Source organism: Myotis nattereri (genome assembly GCF_964212035.1).
Source record: "Myotis nattereri genome assembly, chromosome: 1".
NCBI classification, from domain to species: Eukaryota; Metazoa; Chordata; class Mammalia; order Chiroptera; family Vespertilionidae; genus Myotis; species Myotis nattereri.
In genome coordinates this window covers 142,179,185-142,205,670 of record NC_138075.1, presented here as the reverse complement: position 1 = coordinate 142,205,670, position 26,486 = coordinate 142,179,185, and the positions used below count along the sequence as shown (strand labels likewise).

General features: G+C 37.1%; 1 protein-coding gene across 1 annotated transcript; it reads right to left on the bottom strand.

The window, feature by feature from the left end:
- Positions 1-3,186: 3,186 nt before the first annotated feature.
- Positions 3,187-24,178, bottom strand: LOC308530530 (ankyrin repeat domain-containing protein 26-like; the record flags this gene model as incomplete). The annotated part of the gene is made up of 8 exons (XM_081107242.1): positions 23,581-24,178; positions 23,309-23,472; positions 18,960-19,137; positions 16,731-17,669; positions 14,817-15,212; positions 10,735-10,847; positions 9,374-9,491; positions 3,187-3,474 (listed from the first exon to the last, which is right to left on the bottom strand). The coding sequence occupies exons 1-8, from the start codon at positions 23,587-23,589 to the stop codon at positions 3,187-3,189; spliced, it is 2,205 nt and encodes a 734-aa protein (XP_080963368.1). The 5' UTR covers positions 23,590-24,178.
- Positions 24,179-26,486: the final 2,308 nt, after the last annotated feature.

Genomic DNA, 26,486 nt, shown 5'->3' with positions numbered 1-26,486 from the left:
TCTCACCACTCCTGTTAGACATAGTACTGGAAGTACTAGCCATTGCAATTAGACAAGAAGAATAAATAAAAGGCATTCAAATTGGAAAAGAAGAAATAAAACTGCCCTTATTCACAGATAACATGATATTGTACATAAAAAACCCTAAACTCCATCAAAAAACTATTAGACTTGATAAATGAATTTGGCAATGTAGCAGAAAACAAAATTAATGCCATGAAAATCTATGGCATTTCTATACACCAATAGTGAACTTACAAAAAGAGAGATTAAAAAAACAATCCCATTTATCATCACACCAAAAAAATGAAGATACTTAGGAATAAACTTAACTAAAGAGGTAAAAGATCTCTTCTCAGAAAACTACAGGACGTTGAAAAAAGAGAGAGAGAACGACATAAACAGATGGAGGAACACACCATGGTCATGGATTGGTAGAATCAACATCATTAAAATGTCCATACTAACCAGAGCAGTCTATAAATTCAAAGCACTTCCCATTAAAATAACAATGGCATATTTCACAGATCTAGAATGACCTCACCAGATATTCATCTGGATTAAAAAAGGCCCCGAATAGCTGCAGCCATCCTGAGAAAGAAGAAAAAAGTAGGTGGGATCTCAATACCAGATATCAAGCTGTATTACAAAGCCACTGTTCTCAAAACTGCCTGGTACTGGCACAAGAACAGACATACAGATTAATGGAATAGAATAGAGAGCCCAGAAATCAACCCGAACCAATATGCTCAATTAATATTTGACAAAGGAGGCAAGAACATACAATGGAGTCAAGACAGGCTCTTCAATAAATGGTTTTGGGATAATTGGACAGATACATGCAAAAAAATGAAAGTAGACCACCAACTTACACCATACACAAAAATAAACTCAAAATGGATAAAGGACTTAAATGGAAGACAGGAAACCATAAAAATACTAGAGGAATCCAAAGGCAACAAAATCTCAGACATATGCCGAAGCAATTTGTTCACTGATACCGCTCCTAGGGCATTGGAAACTAAAGAGAAAATAAACAAATGGGACTACATCAAAATAAAAAGCTTCTGCACAGCAAAAGAAACCATCAACAAAACAACAAGAAAGCCCACCGCATGGGAGAACATATTTGCCAATGTTATCAGCAGTAAGGGTTTAAGCTCCAACATTTATAAGGAACTCATACAACTTAACAAAAGGAAGATAAACAATCCAATCAAAAAATGGGCTGAGGAACTAAAAAGACACTTTCCAAAGAGGACATTCAGAAAGCCAAGTGACATATGAAAACATGTTCAAAGTCACTAATCATCCGAGTGATGCAAATCAAAACGAATAAGGTATCATCTCACACCTCTCAGAATGGCTATCATCAACAAATAAGCAAATGGCAAGTGCTGGAGAGGGTGTGGAGAAAAAGGAACACTCGTGCACTGCTGGTGGGAATGCAGACTGGTGAGACCACTATGGAAGACAGTATGGAGTTTCCTCAAAAAACTACAAATGGAACTCCCATTTGACCCAGTGATCCCACTTCTAGAAATATATCCCAAGAAATCAGAAACACCAATCAGAAAGGATATATGCACCCCTATGTTCATAGCAGCACAATTTAGCATGGCAAAGATGTGGAAACAGCGTAGGTGCCCATCTGTAGATGAATGGATTAGAAAACTGTGGTACATCTACACAATAAAATACTATGCTTCTGTGAAAAAGGAGGAATTCTTACCATTTGCAACAGCATGGATGGAACTGGAGATCATTGTGCTAAGTGAAATAAGCCAGTCAATGAAAGAAAAATACCACATGATCTCACTCATTTATGGATAATAAAGACCATTATAAACTGATGAACAAAAATAGATACAGAGGCAGAGCAGCATGGAACAAACTGTCAAACTACAGCAGGAAGGCCAAGGAGGGTTCGAGGGGGGGGCAGAAGGGTGGCTAAGATATCAACCGAAGGACTTGTATGCATGCATATAAGCATATCCAATGGACACAAGCCACTGGGACGTATGGGAGGCTGGGGGAATGTCAAGGGGCAGGGAGTAGGAGACATATTTAATACTCTTTGTAATACTTTAAGCAATAAAAAAATACAGTGAAATAAAAAAGAAATTAAAAGCAAAAAAAGTCACCCCAAAAAAGTGAAGCAAAAACTAAAAGATAGGACATAAAAAAGAGACAATACATAATAACAATGCAATAAAGTAGAAAAATGCAAGAAGGTAAAGAAGAAGAGGAGGAGGCAGAGGCTGAGGAGAGGAGGAGGATTATGGGGAGGAGGAAGAGAAGGAGGGGGAGGAAGAAGGAAGAAGGAGGAGGAGGAAGAGGAAGAGTAGGGGAAGGAGGGAAGGAAAAAAAGAAGGAAGGAAGGAAGGAAGGAAGGAAGGAAGGAAGGAGGAAGGAGGAAGAAGAAGAAGGAGAAGGAAGAGAAGGAGGAGGAGAAGGAGAAGGAGCAGGAGAAAGAGGAGGAGGAGGAAGAGGATGAAGAGGATAAAAACTCTCAGCAGGGTGGGAATAGAAGGATCATACCTCAACATAATAAAAGGCATATGTGACAAACCCACAGGCAACATCATACTCAATGGACAAAAACTAAAACCATTTCCCCTAAGAACAGGAACAAGACAGGGATGCCCACTCTCACCATCTTGTTCGACATAGTACTGTAAGTATTATCCATGGCAATTAGACAAGAAGAAGAAATAAAAGACATCCAAATTGGAAAAGAGGAAGTAAAACTGTCCTTATTCGCTGATGACATGATATTGTACATAAAAAACCCTAAAGACTCCATCAAAAAACTATTAGCCAGAAAAGGGGCCCCAAAAGGGCCCCAGATTGCAAAAGGGCACAGGCCGGCTGATGGACCCACCCGAGTGCACTAATTTTTGTGCACCAGGCCTCTAGTTGTATAATATTTTGATCATGACTTTTATTTTTTCCTAATAGTCTTGCTTTTCATCAATGACCTTGAAAATAAAATGATCCTCAATAAGAATCATTCTACAAGCTCAACTCAGTGATGGGAGTGATGGAAACTAACATACTGAAAGGAGAAATTTGCCACCTTCCTTCCTGAAATCTAAAGAACAAGCTGTTATTACGGGAAGAAGGGAAAACACATACACTGCCTGTATTCAGTATTTAATTTGCAGTAAAATGAAATAAAGCATATTAAAGGGCAAAAAAATCCTGGTAAAATTGCCTGATTTGTTCTGATCTATATGCTATGTCGGGTCTTGCACATTCTCCAATCCTGTCTAGACGCTGTTCTTCTTCAAGGTGTTTTGCCCTATTTATTTTCATTTGTCTTCGGACTCTTAATCCTTCTTGTTCCCAGCACTCTGCTCTAGCTGTCATTTCGTCACATTTCTTTTGAAGTACTTTGAATTCTTCCTCCAGCTGAGCAGTATTATCTTCAGGGCTATGATTACTTGTTGAAGCTGCAAGAGGCTCCTCAGACTGCATGAATAAAAGAATAGAGTTTGGTTATGAAGATATGGACACCAGTCTGAATTTTTTTTTAAATTTAAGTTGTTCATAGTTTAACCACACGAAATTCTGAAACAAATCCAATAGCAATAAAATGTTATCTGCACTGTTCTAGAGTCTTAAAATGTGGGACCTTGAGTTACTCAGTATCAAGGCCAAAGTGAAAATGACCAGGAATCCCCAAAATACATTTACTATCCTTGTCTTTGCCACATAACGTCTGCACTTGCTTTTAGACTCTTTCTTTTCTATGACTTTTCCATGTCTCTCCTCCACAAAATGACTATACGTTGCCTCTTAGTAGAAAGTCCCATTCTTCTTTCCCCATCTTAACACCTCAGAATCTTTAAAAACATTTTAGGGATATCATATTGAAGGATTCAGGACTGATTCACCAAATGCCTCCAAAAATAGCACTTTCAAAATAGATTCATTAATGAATCTGATATATTTGGATTCTACTGCCATAAGTCGCTTACTGAACTACAAACTTTTGATGCTAATTTGAATTGCATTCCATGATGAGATGATTCCCTGGTTTGCTGAGAAATTGCATCTCTCCCTGTAAAACTTTAGCAAGAGGAGCCCTATATTTTTCAGAACCGATAAAATGGGGGAGGGGGCTTGATTCAATAGTGCTATCTTGAAATTCTTTGTTACATCCCACAACATAAGGGAGCAGACTAAACAAAAACAACACCATCAATAACAACAAACTTGCTGGAATGTCAATGATAACCACTTGGGAAGAACTACTTTCCTTTTGATACAATGATTCTTTGGTAAGACAAGGTGAGTGATGCCGAGTTCTTGAAGCACGTCTCCAGATTGTTTGGCACTTGTCCATGAAATAGGTGCTGGCCTGAGTGCTCACTGGGTTGTGGTGAATAGGATATGGTGACTGTTGTGTGACTGCTATGTCTGGGGGCCATCTGACTTTGTCCCTAAGGGAGCTCACCCTGGGAACCCAGCCACCATGTTGTGAAGAACGAAGCAGCCCAGGCCACATGGTCAGTCCTCACACAGGTATCCAGCTGACACTCCCCCAGTGAATGTCCCAGCCAAAAGCCTTCTGCAACTGTCTAACCAGAGAGGGAAACAGCCTCAAGATGATTCCACTTCCCAGCTTCACGTCATACCAGCTGGTGGGAAGGAAATGAGGTGGCCTCACTGCAGAGTTGTGAACGAAGTAAATGCTATTTTAAGAGAGGAGGTTTGGAAATGATTTATTAAACAGCAAGAAATAACTGGCACAGATACTGATAGAACAATGGAGTGCTGACACTAAGAAAGAAACACACACCCATGGGCATGCCTCTGAACAGGAGGTAGGAGGAACCCGACATAATGTAGTGAAGCGTGAACATGAACACCAAGAGGGCCTCCAAGAAACACTGAGTGGAGCCCTCATGGCTCCTGAGGAGGCTCACAGCAAGGGCTTCTGGGCAAGTGCAAAAGTGACACTGAATGAAGATGAGAGAGATTCTCGCTAGGGAGCCACTGAAATTGCAATCAATGAGAAAGGTAAGCTAAGAAAGACAATTAACAATAAAAGAACCTGGATTTATGGCTTTCAAGTACCCACTTCCCATTCACAGGTGCTCCTTCATGTCCATTTGTCAAATAATGCGAAAGTAAAGAAATGGCTTTCTGGGCTAACATCAAATCCAGGAAATCACGGTCAAAGGATGAAGCCATGACATATGAAAGTCCTAAAGATCTCAGAAACATTAACGTGGTGCCTCAAATTCCTTTAAGGATTTTCAGAATGTAAGAATTTAAGGGCACTGTCCTACAACACCTCCAGGAAGCCCCAGGTGAAGAGCTTATCTGAAAACAATTTGTAAGGTGGCTTTTCTAATGCCATGAACCCCAATTAAATTCACAGGAAACTCAAAGCTCCTAAGAGAATCGTAGTAGCACAAACCCTGCCTGCTAGCACCTGAAGGGAGACCAACACAGTACACAATAAAAAGAGGCCTGTGGATTTCAGATGTTCTACAGGGAGGAAGCAGGCTGAGACAAGAGCTGTAAGCACAGGTCATTTCTTATGAAAAGGACAGAGCAAAGACTCAGAGGGAACAGCCAAGGTCCACAGAGAAGCATTCCATGGTTAGGAATAAGTTTTCCTTTCCTCAGTGAGGAAACAGACAACACTATGAAATCATTTTAAATCTCAGGGGAGAAACCAATGCAATGTCCTTTGGCACCATTTAAATACAAGGTCTCCCCTAGCTTACTTCAAGCTTGCTTGTATTTTATTCCACAATGTTTCTCCACAGAAAACAAACTGGCTGTAAAATTTTGAAATTTCATATTGAGACATTTATTTTTTCTTTTAATATTTTTTAATCCTTGCCCAAGGATAGTTTTCCATTGATTTGTTTTAGGGAGAGTGAAAGAGAGAAGGAAAGAAACATCAATAGCCAGGGAGGAGCCTGCAACCTGATCAAGGTATGTGTCCTTGATCAGAATCAAACCCCATCTATCCACTGAGCCAAACCAGCTAGTGCTCAAATTGAGACATTTCTGAAGAGGAATGATGACAGTCCAGATTTTAATCTTCTCCTCCCCAGGCATTGAGTCTATGAAATATGAGTTAAACACAATGAAGAAAATGGCTAATTCAGCAGATCCTGTGACCAGGATTCCATGGAATGAAAGTGAAGTGGGAGGCATATGGTTAGAGGTTAAAGGTTTGAATGGAGAAAAAAAGTAATGGGTATTGTCCCATCATGTTACAGGGTCAGCAAAACATAAGCTGGCCACAGGTTTTATCAAGATTCAAAACATCTCCAAAAACCATTCCACTACACTGACTTTTTTATTATTAAACAAGTGATAATATGCAAGATGACTGGGAAAGAGTACTCATAAAAATTGATTTGGTACTGGCATAAGGACAGACTTTCCCATCCATGAAGTAGAAGGGAGAATTCCAACATCACCCTCACCTTTATGGCCAAGTGCTTTTGTCAAGCGTGCCAAATTAAATCAGATATGAGGAGTCCTTTTAACAATTTGTACTGAGACAACTTAATATCCACATGCAAATGAATAAATTTAGACCTGTACATCATACCACATATCAAAATTAACTCAAAATGTAAAAGCTATAACTATGAAATTCTTACAAGTAAACATATGTGTATATCTTCAAGACTGGATTTGAGTATTTTTTAGATGTGAAAGCAAAAAGACAAAAATCGATTAACTGAACTTCATCAAAATAAAAAGCTTCTGTGCTTTAAAAGACACCATCAGGAAAAAGAAAAGGTGAGCTACTGAATGGGAGAAATATTTGCAAATTCTTTGTCTAAGGGGTTTGTATTTCTAGAACTAAGACCTCTTAAAATGCAATAATAAAAGACAATCCACATCCTCCCCAGCACTTTGCATTTGTTGATTTGTTGATGATAGCCCTTGTGACAGGTGTGAGATGATTCCTCATTGTTGTTTTGAATTGCATTTCTCAGATGATTAGTGACTTTGAGCATGTAATAATATGTCTCTTGGCCTTCTGTGTTTCCTCTTTTTAAAAGTGTCTATTTAGGTCCTTTGCCCATATTTTGATTGGATTGTTTATCTTCCTTTCGTTAAGTTGTGTGAGTTCCCTGTAAATTTTGGAGGTTAAACCCTTATCTGAAATAGGATTGCCGAATATGTTCTCCCCAGCAGGGGCTTTCTTGTTGTTTTGTTGATGGTTTCTTTTGCTGTACAGAAGCTTTTTATTTTGATGTAGTCCCATTTGCTTATTTTCTCCTTAGTGTCCATTGTCCTAGGAGATGTATCGGTAAAGATATTACTACAACATATGTCTGATATTTTGCTGCCTATGGATTCTGCTGAGATTTTAATGGTTTCCTATCTTACATTTAAGTCCTTTAACCATTTTGAGTTTGTTTTTGTTTATGGTGTAAGCTGGTGATATAGTTTCATTTTTTGCATGTATCTGCCCAAATGTCCCAGCACCATTTATTGAAGAGACTGCCTTGACTAAAAGGAACCCTCCTGCACTGCTGGTGGGAATGTAGACTGGTGCAGCCAATGTGGAAAACATTATGGAGTTGCCTCAAAAAGTTAAAATGGAACTCCTATTTACCCCAGGAATCCCACTTCTAGGACTATATCCCAATAAACCAGAACCACCAACCAGAAAGGATATATGCACTCCTATGTTCACAGCAGCTCAATTTACAATAGCTAAGATTTACAAACAACCTAAGTGCTAATACGCAGATGAATGAATTGAAAATTGTGGTACATCTACACAATGGAAAACTACACTGCTATAAAAAAGAAGGAACTTTTACCATTTGCAGCAGCATGGATGCAACTGGAGAGCATTATGCTAAGTGAAACAAGCCAGTCTGAGAATGATGACTATGATATGGCATCACTCAGATGTACAGTATAATGATCAACGTAAACTGATGTACGAAAATATATTGAAAAACAACTGGCAGGGTGGTGGGGTTAGAGATCAACCAAAGGATTTGTATGCATGCATATTAGCACAACCAACTGACAAAGACACTGGGGCTGTGGAGGTGGGCCCTCGAGGGGGGCGAGTAGCCTGGGGTAGGAGCAGTCAATCTGGCAAAAAGGAGACATGTGTAACACTTAAAAAATTAAAAAAAGATAATCCAATTTAAACTGGGCAAAGAAATTGAGTAGACAGATATTCAAAGAAAATGTACAAATGGTTATTAAGCATGTGAAAAGATGGTCAACATCATTAGTCAATAGAAAATTGCAAATGAAAACCAACACTAAGATGCCACCTAATACCCACTGCGATGGCTACAGGATTGCCAAGGGCGGGGGTAAAAAAGGAGACATATGTAATACTCTTTGTAATACTTTAAGCAATAAAAAAAATATATTAAAAAAGAAAATTGCAAATCAAAACCAACACTGAGATGCCACTTCATACCCACTGGGATGGCTACAATCAAAAGACAAGTAATGGCACATTGACAAGAATGTGGAGAAACTGGAACCCTCACACACTGTCAATGAAAATGTAAAATGGTGCAGCCTCCGTGGAAAACAGTCTGGAAATTTCGCGAAGGTTAAAGATATGCTCCAGCGATTCCATTTATAACTATATTCCAACAGAATGAAAACATATGTGCACATAAAAAATTGGACATGAATGTTCATCGCAGCATTTTTAACAAACCGGAAGTGGAAATAACCCAAAGGTTCATCAAATGATGAGTAAATTTAAAAATATGTAATCACTTCATACGATGAAATGTTGTTCAGCAATAAACAGAAATGAAGTATTGGTGATACATGCTACAAGACAGCAGCACCTTGACAACGTTCTGCTTCATAAAATAGCAGGCCTGAAGGAGCACTTATTGTTTCATTCCACTGATAAAAATGTGCAGAATAGACAACTCTAGGGAGATTGAGAGGACAGTAGTGGTTCTCTAAGGCCAGGAAGAGTGAGGAAGTGGAAGTTGGCACAGGGTGGTTGCTAAAGGGCACAGGGCTACTTTTAAGGGGGATGAAAATGTCCTCAACGGGATTGTGATGATGACTGTGTAACTCTTTGAATACAGAAAAAGCCACTGAATTGTACATTTTAAATGAGTGACCTGCATGGTATGTTCATTATGTCTCAAACAAGCTGCTTCCAAAAACTTTGTGATTTGGTGCCGGTGCCAGGCTTTAAGTCATGGAGAGTTAAGAGTGGGCCCTTTTTATGGAAAAGTGATAAAGAAAAATGCTGTCTTTTTCCCTGATGACAAGTGTTTAAAATAAACAGAAACATCTATATTTCATTGTTCAAAACATTGAATGATATCTATTTCCCCAAATTAGGTATTTTGGGGTCCCCAAACTGATTTGTAATTACCTCCTGTATTAACCGGCTAGTCTGCATTCCCATTCCTGTTAGACTTGGTCTTAAATCTCTGGGGAAACTGAGGTCTTCATTCAAATTCCTCTTTGGCATGTTTAAGGGTTCCTGAAATCTGAAGAAATGTACAAAAGAAAAGTGTCAAATTCTTTCAGAGTAAATATTTAATAATTATTTACACAGATATTATGTTCCTTCATATAAAATACGCAAATCTACAAATTATGATCCTCTTATTTGTCTTAATCTAAATTGTTTGAAAACATACTAGCTAAATTATAATCTTATATGAATAAGATGAAAAACAAGTCATGACATGTGTGATAGAGAGTTAATATAGTAACTGTATAGAGCTCTTATAAGTAAGTTATTATTAATATTCATTTTACTATGTTAATATAAAACATGAACCTGTTATCAAATATCAACTAAAAACCAGAGATAAGTATCTAAGGTGAAGAAGAAAAGCATAATGATATGTCAATATTTTGGAAAGACACAAAATACCTTTTGGTACCTACTGACAGCAGTCTACAAGAAGGAAAGAAAAGTACCAACATCAACCAGATCATTCAAAGTAGAAGGAGAAGCAGGAAAGAAAACTCTTTGAAGTCTGAGTGGAAGGGGGAATGGGGAAGGAGAAGGGCTTTAGAAGGAGGGAAGTCAGAGAGATAACGTGTAACAGTCTCCTCAAGTCTGCTTTAAGAAGAGATCTTTGCTAGCACAAAGTTAACAAAATGAAAGGGCTATGAAATAAAGTAGAGCAAGACAGTTAAGTGAGAGGAAAAGCACTGATGATGAGAATCAGAGAACCAACTTAAGAACTCAGCCAATAAACTGAAAGGAAGCCATGTGGGGCTTCCCAGGTATGGGAAAAATGCTGTTGTGTTTCTATGAGAGGTAAAAACAGGATTACCCAACTTCTTCTTTAGGTCATACGGACATTTTTGTATGTATGATATCTTTTATAACTAAACAAAGAGAGAGAAAGATAAGCCGAACCAAGATATTAGCCTATTTGAATGCTGAGGGGACGCACACTAGGAAAAGAGGATCAGCAGACAGAGAAGATATTTTGCAGAAATAAACATTCAAGGTAGACGTGGAACTTGCAGGTGACAGGATATGCAAAAAGCATCCTCATTATGGTTTTAGAACCATTCAAGTGTAAGTATAATATCATAGCCCTCAAAACAGTTTCACATTGTGCTGTGAGTTTCTGCAGACAATTTTTAAGTAGGATAATTTGTTTAATTATGAAATTACAGATAGGAAATAAACTTTTATTTTGGTTTTAATAAAGTAAGTGACCAATAAATCTTAATTCATGGTAGAAATGATCTGAGCTATAATTTTACCTGGCCATTGATTTTTCTAGATCACTCTTTTGCTTCATTACTTCATGCAAGCTCTGTTGCAGAGATATGGTTAAATCAATGTATTTCTTGGATTCTTCCTTTTCATGCTGACACTTTGAAAAAAATTTAAAGAAAATTATTTGTGGGAATCTAGAGATTTGCCTTTCTTTCCTAAAAATGTGATTTCTCCTGGGTTCATGAATAATATGTGTGGACAAGTTTATGAAATGTAGTAGAGGGGTTTATAAACTAGATGCCAATCAGTACAGATTTTAAGAAAAATGACTTCTTACAGCAGCTTAAATTGACTTTACATTTCCACCAAATTCTTTCTGGAACTAAAATTGCTGAAATTTGTTCAAACAGAGGTTTTGAAATATAAAATAGTAAGTGCTAAAATACTTTTTAAGGCTATATTGACCTTTTAGTTTCAAAAGGTGCCCTAGATACATTTTCATCAATACGTCAAGATATTCCAGGTTGTATTAAACCACATCTTACTAAGGTCATCTTTGAAAAATTCCCATGCAGTTCCCATTACCTTATAATGATAATCTGACTTTGAATGAGATAAAGACTCTCATTCTCTGTAAGTTTTCTTCCATAGGTTTCAGTTTCTCCTTTTCTATTAAACACTTTTCTCTTTAAATAAAGCGTCTTCTCTATATTATATAGTAAACATAACTTTTACTTGATTTGTGTAGCTTTTTCTATCGTCCTATTGTCCCCTTCCATTAAACTCTAACATTTTTACTACAAGGTCTCATCTGCATATATTCATATTTTAACCACTCATTCTTTTCTTTTGTATAAGAATCAGAATTTCAATCCTATAATTGCACTAAAAAAATTTTGAGGATCATCGTTTTTAGTCTTTTAATGCTTTACTTCTCAGCAGAAACTGATAACAATGACCACATCCACCCTCTCCATCTGGTTCTCCGTCCACAGTGCATTTCTAAACAGTGACCATGATGTCCAGTCCTCGACTCTTTCAATTCCATTTTTATTTATCTTTATCTTTATTTTTGCTTCTTTTGAGGGGTATGAAGTGGTAGCATGGTTATTTGGCTATTTTTCTTCACCTGTTGAAAGCCATGGACTAGAACTGCATTGCAGTTGAGGATAAGAAGTAACAAGTTTAAGATACTCCATACCTTGTTTTATAATCTGATGGTCTTTGAATGTTTAAGGTAATAACTAAAATCTGATGTTTTGAATATTTAAGTTAAAGATATGGCTAGAGATTATCTACTTGTCATATGAACATAAGTATATAATCAATAAAACAGAAATTATGAGGACTTTCTAAAAGACAGGAAGATAATAGCATCAACCTAAGAATCCCTAAAATGCAGAAAGCTGATAAGATCAAAGCTGATAATATCAAATTCAGACAGATGTAGAAGAGGAATACTACACAAAAATGAATTAGGGGAGCTCCAGTCTAGCAGCAGATACAGACAGTGTTAATCTAAGAGAATCCTTTTTTAACCTTTTATTATAGAGATTATCTAACCAGAAGCAGAAGAAGATAGAATATTGTATTGATCCTCCATAGTTCGTCATCCAGGTTCACAATTTTCTTTCTTTTTTCCCCCTATATCACTTCTCTCTCTCTCTCTTTTTTTTTTCTTTCCATCCACATGTATCCCTGTTATGGTCTTTTCCATTGCCACACAATCCCTCACATTACAGAAATCACCACAGTGTTGTCAACGTTCATGGGTTTTCTCTATTTTTTTTTCTTTTTCACTCCACCCCTACACCACACCCCAACAGCATCAACACTACCAACAGACAAGTACCATATGATTTCACTCAGATGTGGCATTTAATGAGCAACCAAGAAAAATAGAGACAGAATTATAGAGATTAGTCTATTTCTTTTTAAAAATCCTATCAGAGATCCATAAACCTCAGCAGGTCAAACCAGGTTCCCTAATCAATATTTCATCCTTGACCCCTGTACTAAGGTCACCTGTACTTTATATTTCTTCCTCCCTTCTTGCTTCCATAGACAATACCCTCAGCCACATACTCATAAGCCATGAGCGATACGGATCACCTTTGTAGATAGCTGATCTGGTACATTTTATGTTGGTTCTTATTGGTGCTACTTTGAGTGTATGACTGTTATGTTCTGAATTTGGGGGCGCCTTTACCCTTAGGATGTTGACCAACATTCTGTGTCTTGTTTTTCTCTTATAATGCAAATGTTTTTTACAAGAAATAGATTATCAATTATTGGCCTTTAAAAAATAATAATAGTTTCCTATTCCATAGAGACCTGACCTATGGAAGTCTCCTGAACTTCTTTTCACTGGCTTCCTCAACTATATTCTTTGAAGTCTTCAAAAATCTAGAGCTATGTTCTTGCTAATTTTGACTCCTCACCTCATCCTTGTGTTGTTCAAATATGTGGGTTTGAATCCCAAGACCACTAGTGATATAAAAGCATTTAATTGTATCCTAACAATAGTTAAGCTGAAATATTTTCAATGTACACAAAGACAGGCACCCTCATATCAAATAATAGCCTCCACAGACTAATTACACTCAGAAAGACAAGATTCTCCTTCATGAAGTAAATCAAAACCATGTGAAATTAGGGGCTAACTTATTCTCACAGACTAGATGACAAGTGCTGGAAAAAAAATGAGTTCAGTGAGAGTTCAAACAGTGGGAGTACATTTCATGGAAAAGGAGAGGTTGGGAGCCAGGTCTGAATAGATGAAGCATTAGGCCAGGGAACAGAAACTGAAAAGGCAGCCTAGACAGCAAAAGTAAAGGTGGAGAGTTGCTGAAATCAGCCCAGTTATCTCCCAGGGTTAAAATCCAATGGACAGGATAGGAAAACCTATGTTCACACAATGACTTGTGCACTCATGATCATAGTACAATTATTAATAGCCAAAACGTGAAAGCAACACAAATGTCCCTCAACTGAAAAATGGATAAATGGTTGAGCAGCACAATGAAATATAGTTCAGCAATAAAAATAAATGAATAAAATATCTTTATCTGTTATAATGTGAATGAACCTTTAAAATGGGACATCAAATGAAAAAAGCCAATCACAAAGAACTGCAATTTGTGTGAGTACATATATATATATATATATATATATATATATATATATATATATGTGTGTGTGTGTGTGTGTGTGTGTGTGTGTGTATATACACATATACATATATATATATATATATATATATATATATATATATATATATACACACATATACATATATATGTATATTATTCAGAATAAGCAAATCAGTGGAGACAGAAATTAGGTTGATTGTTGCCCGGTGCAGGGCAAGATGATAAGCTGGTAGCAACTGCTAAGTGGTGTATAGTTGGTGTTTGGAGTGATAAACATATTCTATAATTGATTGAGGTGACAGATGCACAAATCTATGTTTTAAAATATTAAATCGTACAATTGAAATTTGCAAATTATATGTGGCTATCTGAATTGTATAAATACAGTTTTTTTTAAATATCATTAGGAGCTCTAGATTTAATGTGCTTAATTGTCTGTTGTGGTTATACATATTACAATGATCTGAATATTTCCATGCTTTCATTTCTAAGTGAATGAGAATGAAGGCTATGCCTACTTCAATTGGTTACTATAATGACCTTCCTGTACGACTTATTCTGAAATCTATGGAATATGGGTTCAACAAAGTGAAGATAAGACATAAAATAATTTTCTGGAACATTAAATTTAACACTAATTTCTTATTTGATCTGGCTGCCTCATCATGATAATGGAAATATCACTGAAAATACTCTTTTGAAAGGGAAGGAAAGCCTTTTGCCCACTATGAAGAATGATGCATAACTGTCAAAATTCCTAAGGGCAGATATAATAAGAAAAAACATAAACTACAAGTGGCAGAATAAAAGCCAGGGTTTAAGAAATAAGTGCACTATAAAGATAATGAAATTATAATAAATTAATCACAATGAAAATACAAAAGAAAGCTGCCCATGAAAAGTCATATCCTAAAACACTTTATATTATTTAACCAGCTATAGAGTAACGATGACATGTTCAATTTCATACATACTTGACTTCTGCTTTCATCTAATTCCTTCTGCAACTCTTGTATTTTATATCGTGAACGCATATGACGATGTGATTCAATCTTCAGTGAAGCATCTGTCATAAATAGTTCTCTTTGGGAATCAGCCAGTTCTCCTTGAAGTTGTATCAGTGTTCTTTGGGAATCAGCCAGTTCTCCCTGAAGTTGTCTCCGTTTTCTTTGGGAATCAGACAGTTCTCCTTGAAGTTGTCTCCGTTTTCTTTGGGAATCAGCCAGTTCTCCTTGAAGTTGTCTCAGTTTTCTTTGGGAATCAGCCAGTTCTCCCTGAAGTTGTCTCATTGTTCTTTGGGTATCATCCTGTTCTCCTTGAAGTTGTCTCCGTTTTCTTTGGGTATCAGCCAGTTCTCCTTGAAGTTGTTCCTAGTAAGTAAGATATTTGTCTTACTGATTTTATGAATCACATCATTATTAAATTGTGTTAATCATAGATAAATTCACATACAGGATTGGGCAAAAGAAGGTTTACAGTTGCGAGTAGGTTACTTACTACTTATAATATTACTCTCCATACTACACAACTAGAAAGCTACTTTTGGCCCACACTGGATATATTTTGTTAGAGTCATATATTATTAACATAAAATGTAACTTTAAAAGTATCATTACCAGACTCGATTCACCTTCTTTTCCTCATATGGACATGCACCTGTTTGCTTAATCAGGTAAAAGTCACAGAAAATGTAATCCTCCTGCCTAATCAGTATTAGGTACTTAGACAGCTGACTCAGCCACACTCTCAATCCCTCCTCCTCCCCTCATGAATCTCAACACTTTACGATCTACTGACATCATAAAGAAAAATGGGTATGTAAGTGGATCAAGTGGTAGTGAATTCAATAGTATGAAACATTTTCTCTTTTTATTTCTTTTTTTAACCATCGGTTTGAATTAATGTCAGAGCACCTGGAACATTCAATCCACTGCTCAAATCCTTCCAATAGGTTCCTATCTTAAAAGAAAAGTGAAGTCATTCCGAGGGTCTTCAAGGTCTTAGGTAACCTGGCCTTGACCTCCCTCCCTGCTACACATAAATCCCTCCACTCCTCAGTAGACTGAAATAGAGATCCAATGTCAAATTATTCAATCACAAAGAGCTACAATGCTTTCTGTCTTGAACAAACAGCCCCAAATGATAGTAATTAGGCCTTAACATGAGAAATATGAACAAATTATTTGTAAAAATATTCAAATAAAATTGTAAATAGTATTTGAAAGTGTAAATCAGGTATACATTTGCTAAAACTCACCACATTTGTCCCAAATTATGATGGAATGAAAATTAGATGCCTTTAAAAGATCAAGAGGTCATATGAATATATTATTGAGACTAAATATTTCCCAATTTCATTCAAATTGGCATGAATAAAACTAACACTATATCAACCTAAATGTACAAGGAGCCAGGGGAGAAAAGGTACTATGACATACAACATCTACACTTCAGTTCATGTGGGAAATCTGAACTTGATTGTCAAGAAAACCCACTTAATTAAATCTTAATTTGAAAATACTCATTTGAGGCAAGAACATTTCCATTTATCTGCTTCCTAACAATATTAAAATTCAATGACAGAAAGACTAAAATTATTATTCTATCAGTATAAGACTTAAGTATTATCAATCTACATCTATTACCAATCTGGAACTTAACCTCTTAAAATTTCATGGGCAGCACAATGTCTCTACTCAAACAAAGCACTTCCCAGGTCTGATGTTCATTTGATGGATACAATGTCTACTTCTAAGATGATAGAACAAACAGCTTTATAATCTATACATTTTTAATATTCACCTGGATTCAACATTTAGCCATCCTCAAATATTGCTATGAATTTTCTTTGAGGAAATTTGAAAATATTTATCTATCTGGATACTTACATCTCTTTCTGTTTTATCATTTTCATACTGAAGTCCGCTTTCTTTGAAAAGATGGCATTCGTTGATTAATTCCTTACATGTTTCATTCAGCATAAGACCTTGCTTTTCACTGTTGGTTTGCAATATTTTTATGGTATCCACAAACTGATCCTGCATTCTAATGACTGTCTCTTCTTCACTGTCAGATTCATTGTGAGTCTGATCCAACTGTTCTTGAAGCCACTTATTTTCACTCTGCAGGTGAGATAGCCTCTGCTGTAAAGATTCCTGCTTTCCAATGTCTGCATTCACTTTCCCTTGTTCCTTTTGAGACACATTTTCAGTTTCCTCCTTTTGACACTGCGTTTGGCTTTGGTCTCTTTCTCCATCTTCTAAAACTAATGCCCTTTCTCTGAGAGCATCTCTTGTGTGATGCAACTCAATTTCTAGGCGGTTGTATTTGCTTTCAAGTATAGAAAATTTTTGAGAAAGAATCTCAAAGTCACATTTTAGATTAGACATATCAGATTTATTTTTGTCCTGGGAACAAATCCATTCTTCTTTTTCTTTCTTGAAATCAACTTGTAGATCTCCTTTTAAAATCTGACAATGTTCATGATCCTGTACAACAGTAGCCAGTCTAGACCTGTGTGATTCACCTTTTGCTTCCAGTCTTCCTCTGTTTTGTCGTTCATCCTCCAGTTTAGAGCTTAGCATTGTCAGCTCAGCTCTCATAACTTCAAGCTCTGCTTTGAGTTGAAATAATGTTTCTGTTATTGTCTTTTCAAGATGGTCAATCTTTTCTTTGACAATCACAATGTCCAAAAAATCTTTTTTTTTCACCATTTCTGGGTTCTGGTTTTTCACTGTGTCTAGTTCCAGTGTTAGCATGGCAATTTTATTCTTCAACATGCGATTTTCACGTAACAGACGTTTTTCTTTTGCATCACTATCAGAAACCTAAGTACAACAAAGGAGATTTTAGCTAACTCATTGAAATGATATTTCATGATAGCCTCTGAAATGAAAGAAACCTTTATGTTTACAATAAAAAGTTTCCAATCGGCGGATATCCCTCATAAAAAAAATAGAATTTCACCAAACCTCTAACTTTATACAAGCCTACCTCCTCCAAAGTTCAAAAAATTAATATAAGTTGATGGATTTTTTAAAATGAAAAGCAAACCACAAGGTACTTTCTAAGAATCTCAGAATTGGAAAGGGCTTTTTCTGAATCACTACCAACCCAGAATACATTAAGTAAAAGATTAATAACTCTAACTACACTTAAAAATTGAGCTTATAGACAGAACATACAGCTACCCCACAGTAAGAGTATTAACACTGCATATACTAGGAGAAACTAAATTTCCTAAAAAAGATCTTTCAAAGATTATCTCATAGATAGTCTACTGCTTTTGTACTTTCAGTCATAAAAACTACCTCTACTAATAACTGATCATCTAGGCATTGTCCTAAGCTCTTCTACATCCATCACTGAACCCTTTAGTTCACACAATCTGGAATGGAGAGGTTAAAAAGATAAGCAACTTCTGGATTTTCCCCAGGTCTCCAGACTCAAAAATTGTTGCTCTTATGAGCGCTTTCTATCCCCTTTGGTTTGCAAAGGTGTTTGGTCAGAATTCCATCTTGTAATATATTGGCATTCTGTTCTTGAGAAAGTCGCCTCTGAGTGTAATTTTGTTCTTCAAAAACCCAGGGACATATTTCATTTAGTTTGTGAGCTCATACCTTTAACAACAAGTTCAAAGCTTAGGAACAGCTCCTTAAAAAAATGTTAAAAGGAAGTAACCTTTTTAAGCATAAGGATCCTTCATCTTCATGAAGAACTCAAATTTTAACTTAAGTGATAGCTAAATTTGTCATAGAGCAAAAATGCAGTATGGTGAAAGAAAATTTATTTATGAACATTTGAGTAATTCCATCACAGTGTCAAGGCAATTTATCCTGTATGTTAACATTTTTTAAAGCCAAAATTAACATTGATGTGAATGGTTAAACTCAATTTATTGTCCCCTTCTTCATTTAGAAAACATATACAAAGTATATACTACCTGGCAATGATAGTAATAAATTAATAATTTTAGTCCTAAATGTCACAGCTCATGTTTAGAATGAGATAACATTTTGGGCTTGTTTAAAATGTCTTAATGTACACTAAATAAAAAAGATACAATTATTGATAAAATACTGTTAGATATAAGAAATTTTTACCAAAGATAAATTTACCGTATTCCCTCTTACAGTCTTCAATAGCATCACTTGTGTTCCAGTGGTGTTTGCAACTTTGGGGTTCATTTCAACATTTTTAATAGACTGCCTTTCTTTTTTCCTTGACTGCCCTGTATTCTTCTTACTTAACAGATCAGCTTTTTGTCTCTTCTCTTTTTCTTCTTGTAAGGTTAATCTGCAGTTAAACACAATCAAAGCTGTGATCAATATAAAATGTACTGTTATATTTATATGATATCTTATGTAAACCTCATGGCAACCACAAAACAAAAATCTCCAGCAGATTCACAAAAGATAAAGAGCAGGAATCCAAAGCCCACTACGGAAATCTTCAATTCAAAAATGAAGGCAGCAAGAGAGAAAGAATGTAACAATGGAACTACAAAACAGCCAGAGAACAAGATAGCATTAGTAATCCTTTACCTGTCAATAATTTCTTTGTAAATGGATTGAATTCTCCAATCAAAAGGCATGGAATGACTAGTGGTAGAGAACACACAATATGGCAGGCAGACTATTTGTTGTAGAAATATGCACCTGAAACCTGTAGTCTATTGATAACCAGAGTTACCTCAATAAATTCAATGAAAAGGAAAAGAGGCATACAGTGTTTGATGGATTAAGTAATAAGACCCCACTACTTGTTGCCTTCAAGAGACTCCAATCATTTTCTTAACTTAAAAAATAAATCCTCACCAGAGGATGTGCTCAATGATTTTAGACAGAGGGGAATGGATAGAGATACAGACAGACAGACAGACAGACCGAGAAACATCCATGTGAGAGAGAACATCAATTGGTTTCCTCTTCTATGTACCCAGACCAGAGATGGAATCCACAATCTAGGTATATGCCTTAACCTGGAATCAAACCTACAACCTTTTGGTATATAGGAATGTGTTCCAACCATGAAAGCCACACTAGCCAAGATTCAAGTCCTTATTAAAGACTCAAAGCGGAGAGAGAGAAAAGATACCCCTTGCAAGGGCAAACCAAAGAGACCATTCGTAGATATCCTTCTATTAGACAAAACAGAATTTAAGCCACAAATTGTAACAAGGCACAAGCAAGGTCTACATATAACGATAAGGGGATCACTTCATAAAGAAGATATAACAATTGTAAATAGGTATGCACCCAACATTTGTTCCCCTAAAAATATTAAACAAATTTTAACAGAACTAAAGGTTTAAATATCCAACAACACAATAATAGCAGGGAGCATCAATACCCCACTTTCAGCAATGATTTGATCATCTAGACACAATATCAACAAGGATATGTTAAACTTGAACTAAACATCAGAACAAATGGACCTAATGGACATTTAGAGAGCAGTCATACAAATTTTTATTTTTTTTTAGAAATAGTGGAATACTTTTTATTTATTTATTTAATTCATTAAGTTATTACATATGTGTCCTTACCCCAACATTATCCCCCCATCCCCCCACTCATGCCCCTACCCGCCTGTTGTCTGTGTCCATTGTTTAGGCCTATATGCTAGCATATAATCCTTTGGTTGATCTCTCCCCCTTACCCCCACCCTCCCCTACCTTCTCTCTGAGGTTTGACGGTCTGATTGATGCTTCTCTGTCTCTGGATCTGTTTTTGTTCATCAGTTTATGTTGTTCATTATATTCCACAAATGAGTGAGATCATGTGATAGTTATCTTTCTCTGACTGGCTTATTTCACTTAGCATAATCATACATTTTTTACACCACCTCAAAGAGATAGCTATACTCCCATGTATACGGCAGCCTTATTCACAATAGCCAAGATATATGAACTAAGTTTTCACCAATAGATGAACAGATAAAGAGATGTGGTATGTATGTATGCATATATGTATGTTTGTAGGTATGTGTATATTATGTATATAATTATGTGTGTCTATGTATACACACATACATACATACATACATGCAAACATACATACATAGACAATGGAATTTTCTCTGGCATCAGAAAGAAATAGAATGATAGAGACTGGCTATAGTTATAAGAAACAGTAATCATGCTCTATTAACCATGATTATTTTGTTCTGATTAAAGAAAGTATGTTCTGATCTGGCTGGGTGCTCTCCCCACCCCTCTGGGACCTGGGAGTTTACCTGGAAATGTGGCCCATCCTCCTTAACTGCCTAATATCATGGAAAGATTAATTACCTTGTTGGAGCAACAATGGAGTCGCAGAGGTGCCCACACTTTCCACCCCCTCAGCTTGCATTGCCTGTGATCTGTAAACAATATACCCATCTATTTCCTTTTGCCTATATTTCCATGCCTATAAGACCCATTTTTGTTACTTTTACATAACCATTCTTATTTCATTTGCCTACTTCCCCATGTAATCTTTATCATTCTACCCCATTCAGATAGCTGGTTTATTGGGGTGAGGGGTGGATGGTGTTCAGAGCAAATATTCTTGGATGACCGGCTGCTCCCCCATACTGCAAGCATTGTTGGAATCAATGCTCATATATGAATCAAACCTGTCTCTGCTTAATTGGCTCAAGTAGTGACAGGCAGACTGGACTTACTTGTTGTCAGGTTTTACTACCAATCGTGCCCACATAGGTGAACCTTGAGAGTATTAGACTAGCAAACCTAAGTCAGACAAAGACAAATACTGCATGATCTCTCCTGCATGTGGAATCTAAAGTACCTAAACTCACAAAATCAGAGAGTACAGTGGTGGTAGCCAGAGGCTGAGGGTGTGGGTAAAGGGGAGGGGATGTTGGTCAAAGGTACAAAATTCAGTTATAAGATGATCACATGTGGGGGTCTGATGTACAACATGGTGATTATAGTTAACAATACTGTATTCTGTGCTTGAAGGTTGCTAAGCGAGTAGATCTAAATGTTCTCATCACAAAAAAAGAATTGGTAATTATGTGTTGTAATGGAAATGTGAACAAACACTCCTGTGCTGATCACCTACCAACATAAAAGTGTATCAAATGAACACACTATATACCTTCAAAATATGCAATGTTACATGTCAATTATGACTCAATAAAGTTCAGGGGAAAATAGAAATTTGAAATTTGAAAAAGTAAAATATCCACATGGCAATCTACACTAATAAAAGGGAAATATGTAAATTCGTTTTCACTCTGCCATGTCCACTCACCAATCAGGATGAGTATGCAAATTAACCCAACAAAGATGTCGGGTTAATTTGCATATGAAGGCGAAGAGTGAAAACTGAAGGCGCTGGTACAAGTGAAGTTTGAAGACAACTGAAGACTGAAGACTGAAGAGGCTTGGCTTCTCTGCTGTGGCCAGACCAAAGGCCTGGGTCCCGGGTGCTGGGGGAAAACCTGGGCTGACAGTCAGGGAAAGGAAGGCCTATTGCGTGAATCTTCGTGAAACGGGCCTCTAATATATATATATGGAAGCATTAATATATATATATAGGTATATCTAGAAAATGGCAGCAAACCAATTACTTATGATTTTCTTACAACGTAAAATGTTTGGTAACTTTTGTATACTCTAGCCTAGTTTCCAGTCCTATATAATCAAAGCCTAATATGCAAATTGACTGAATGAGAGAATAACTGGTTGCTATGATGCACAGTGACCACCATTAGGCTGATGCTCAATGCAGGAGCTGCCCCCTGGTGGTCAGTGCCTTCCCACAGGGAGAACATTGCTCAGTCAGTAGCCAGGCTCACAGCTGGTGTGCAGAGAGGCGGTGGCTGGAGCCTCTCCAGCCTGTGTAGCAGTGCTAAGGAGCAGAGAGCCAAGCAGTAAGGAGCAGCTAGCATGTGGGCAGTAAGGAGCTAGGAGTCCCAGACTGTGAGAGGGTGCAAGCCAGACTGAGGGAAACCCACCCCCTGCCCCAGTGCATGAATTTCATACACTAGGCCTCTAGTATTCTATACATAATGACCTACTGTATGTTTTATATACATAATAACATCTAATAAATACCCTTAGACTGTATATGTGTGTGTTTATACTAGTTATGTTTGTATGAAAGATCTAGTTCTGGAAGTGAAGTTATTGTGATAAAGGAATGACATACATGACATTTTGAAAAAAGCTCAATTGCCCTTTGAAAAAGATGTGCTAATTTCATCTACCAATAGTGCATGAGGATGCCTTTTCCTCCAGTGGGAAAATTCTGGTTTTATTTGTTAAATACAATAATTAGTTATTATAAGTTAAAAAAAATGGTATCTCACTTTTTGTTGATTAGCATTTTCTAATTAGAAAGCAAGGTTCACTCTACTATAAGTTCAAAATTTGTTAATCATGAATATTAACTCAACTTGGAATTTGTTTTATAGGAAAAGAATAATTACCTACTGTTAAATACTGCTATAGGCTTACCTCTCAGAATCTTCATTCTCCACGATAGGAAACTGGTGCTTATCACTTTGTTCACTGTTGCTTTTCTGTCTCACTCCAACACTGTCAGTGTCATCATTAGCCCCATCACCCATGTTTCCTGACTCTTCCCTCTTACTATTTTTCTGCTCCTTCTTTTCTTCAACCTTTGATGAAAGTTTGATAATGACGATATTGTTATTACCTTATTCATTAAGAAGACTGTGTTTTCATTACCTTTCTCATGTGGCTTTATGATTTAGTTTTGCTATTACCTTATTCATGAAAAAGACTGTGTTTCCATTAATTTCATCCTTTGACTGCTGGGTATCAGTTTGTTGACTGTTGCTTTGCTGTCTCAATCCATTTCTGTCACTGTGATCATCAGCACCTTCATATATGTTTCCTGATACTTCCTTTATAGTGCTTCTCTGTTTATTTTCTCCTTTAACCTTTGATGCATGTTTGATATTAAAGATATTGTTATTACCTTATTCATCAAAAGATTGTGTTTTCATTAATTTCATGATATTAATGAAACTGCTGTGACTTGAATCAGTGAAAATATTTTGAGTGTTTTATTTGATCATAAAGGGTCATTGAAATTGCTCTAAATACTGCAATGTTGTGTCTGTTTCTATATAGAAGCCAAATTTCCCAAGACGTCTAAGAGTGATTTCTTAATTTTGTGCTCCTATTCACACAAAATCCACCCTTTGCTACCTAATATTCCCCATACTTACCCCATCCCATTTATCTCACAGAAACAATAAAATAAATGACAAAAAAATGCAAATATGCTTCTTTTGTCTTTCCCACCTGTGACTTGCATTACACAGATTTAGAGGATGTGACATTGTGCCTCAGTAACAAATAGGAAGCTTTCCTCTTTCTTCACAAAGCTATTGTTTCCTATATTGCCTTTTACATTTTCCAAGATCTTTAAAGATATCAAAAAAGTGTGGCATTTATAAAATATATGAGCCAAAGTTTACTACAATATAGGAGCATTGTGAGGCCAATGAATTGTTAGTTAAAGTACAATTTGAGAAAGTGTGTAATGCCCCCCTAATGTCACACTGCCAAGTCTTCGTCTTTAGGGCCTGATGAATTCTGCTGGCCTTACAGTAATGACTCTCTGAGGTGCCCCCCCCCCCCAACCATAAGGTCCATGTGTACCCAGTGCGTGATAGCTGTTATTTGCATAGCCTGTGACTTTTGCTGAGTGGCCACACAGCCAGAAATGAAGTTGAGCTTGAATCTGTATCAACATGGAAAGCACCATTCACACCTACCTGATGGCTCACTTACCTCATGGGACTCACATACCAATGGGAGCTCTTTCAGTGATTGACCCCTACAGAAAGCTAGTTGGCAGAGGTGGATCTCAGAGAGATTTGGGCTTTGTTCTTAGCTTCCTCCAGGGCTTTGTGCTGGTGGAAGGAGGTATTGCTGTGCAGCTTGGCCCCTCGCTGGTGCACCTAGGCCTAGCAGAGGCAGTCAAAAACACTGCATCTCTTTGTAGCTCCACACAGGTCACCCAGAGGAAGTCACAGGCAAAGACTGACATTGACATACAACCGTGTGCCCACCACCCCCTTCCCAAGAGGCTCCAATGGGGAGCTACAGAACATGAAGCAATTGCTCCACAATCAGTACACCCAAATGAAGATCTCAACAGGCACCACAACATACTGGCATGTATTAATTGACCTGGGCCAGCCTTCACATAGCATCTCATACACTGTGGTCAGCCAGCGTGAGCATCAACCCCATCCAAAAATAGGCAAGCATTAAGACTCTACAAAGGAGGGCTAACATAACACGCACAAGTGCCATTCCTGGAGTACCCAGCTAAGGTGATCAGAAAGAATGATGCCAATGAGCCTGACAAGACACCTAACACAGAAGTCCATTTTACTAAGACTGGGAGACAGAGTAGATCAATCCAATTCATAGAAACAAATACAAAGTGGTAGCTTAAATGGGGAGAAGAAGAACGATGCCCCAAATGAAAACAAACACAAAAACAAAACAAAACAAAATAAAACAATACAGGATAAATCCCCAAAAAGAAAGAGCTGAATTGCCAAAACTGGTTTGGCTCAGTGGATGGAGCGCCGGCCTGCGGACTGAAGGTCCCAGGTTCGATTCCGCTCAAGGGCATGTACCTGGGTTGCAGGCACATCCCCAGTGGGAGATGTGCAGGAGGCAGCTGATTGAAGTTTCTCTCTCATCGATGTTTCTAACTCTCTACCTCTCTCCCTTCCTCTCTGTAAAAAATCAATAAAATGTATTTTTAAAAAAAGAAAGAGCTAAATGAAATGCTGCGACCCTTTAAAACAGTTCCTCATGTTGTGGTGACCCCCAAACATAAAATTATTTTCATTGCTACTTCATAACTGTAATTGTGCTACTGTGATAAATTGTAATGTAAATATCTGACATGCAGGATGTATTTTCATGGTTACAAATTGAACATAATTAAAGCATAGTGATTAATCACAAAAACAATATGTAATTATATAAGTGTTTTCCAATGGTCTTAGGCGACCCCTGTGAAAGGGTCCTTCGACCCCCAAAGCAGTCACAACCCACAGGTTGGCGACCCACAGGTAGAGAACTGCTGGCCTAGAGGCTTTTTCAGTCATGGGATGGCCCCGAGAGATAAAAACAGATAATGGACCGGCCTATACTAACTAGCTTCTCCTTTCAGCAGTTTCCAAAGCAATTCCAAATAATACATAAAACAGGAATTCCCTATAATCCTCAGAGACAGACAATTGTAGAAAGAGCTAATCAAACCTTAAAGACTCAGTTACAAAAACAGAAAGGGGGAGAGAGGCCAAGAAAATAAGACATCCTATGGAGGTGCAAACATTGGGATATGGGAAAACATATTCAGACAGTTACTAAACTAGGATTTCCTAAGGCCACCCGATTGCTGTCTGGTAAGCATCCCCTGCCCCCCTCCTGCCCTAATATCACCACTACTGAGTTGGGAGCATGTCCTCAATGGCAGGATTGTGCCAATCCTATACCACTGAGACATAATATTTCTGGCTCTGACTTCTATGTATTGGGTTGGTCCCATAGGCTTGATGCTAAATATCCCCATCATGAACCTATGTTACCAGGAGGTTTTGTAAGTAATGCCCTGAACATGAAAACAGGAAATTTA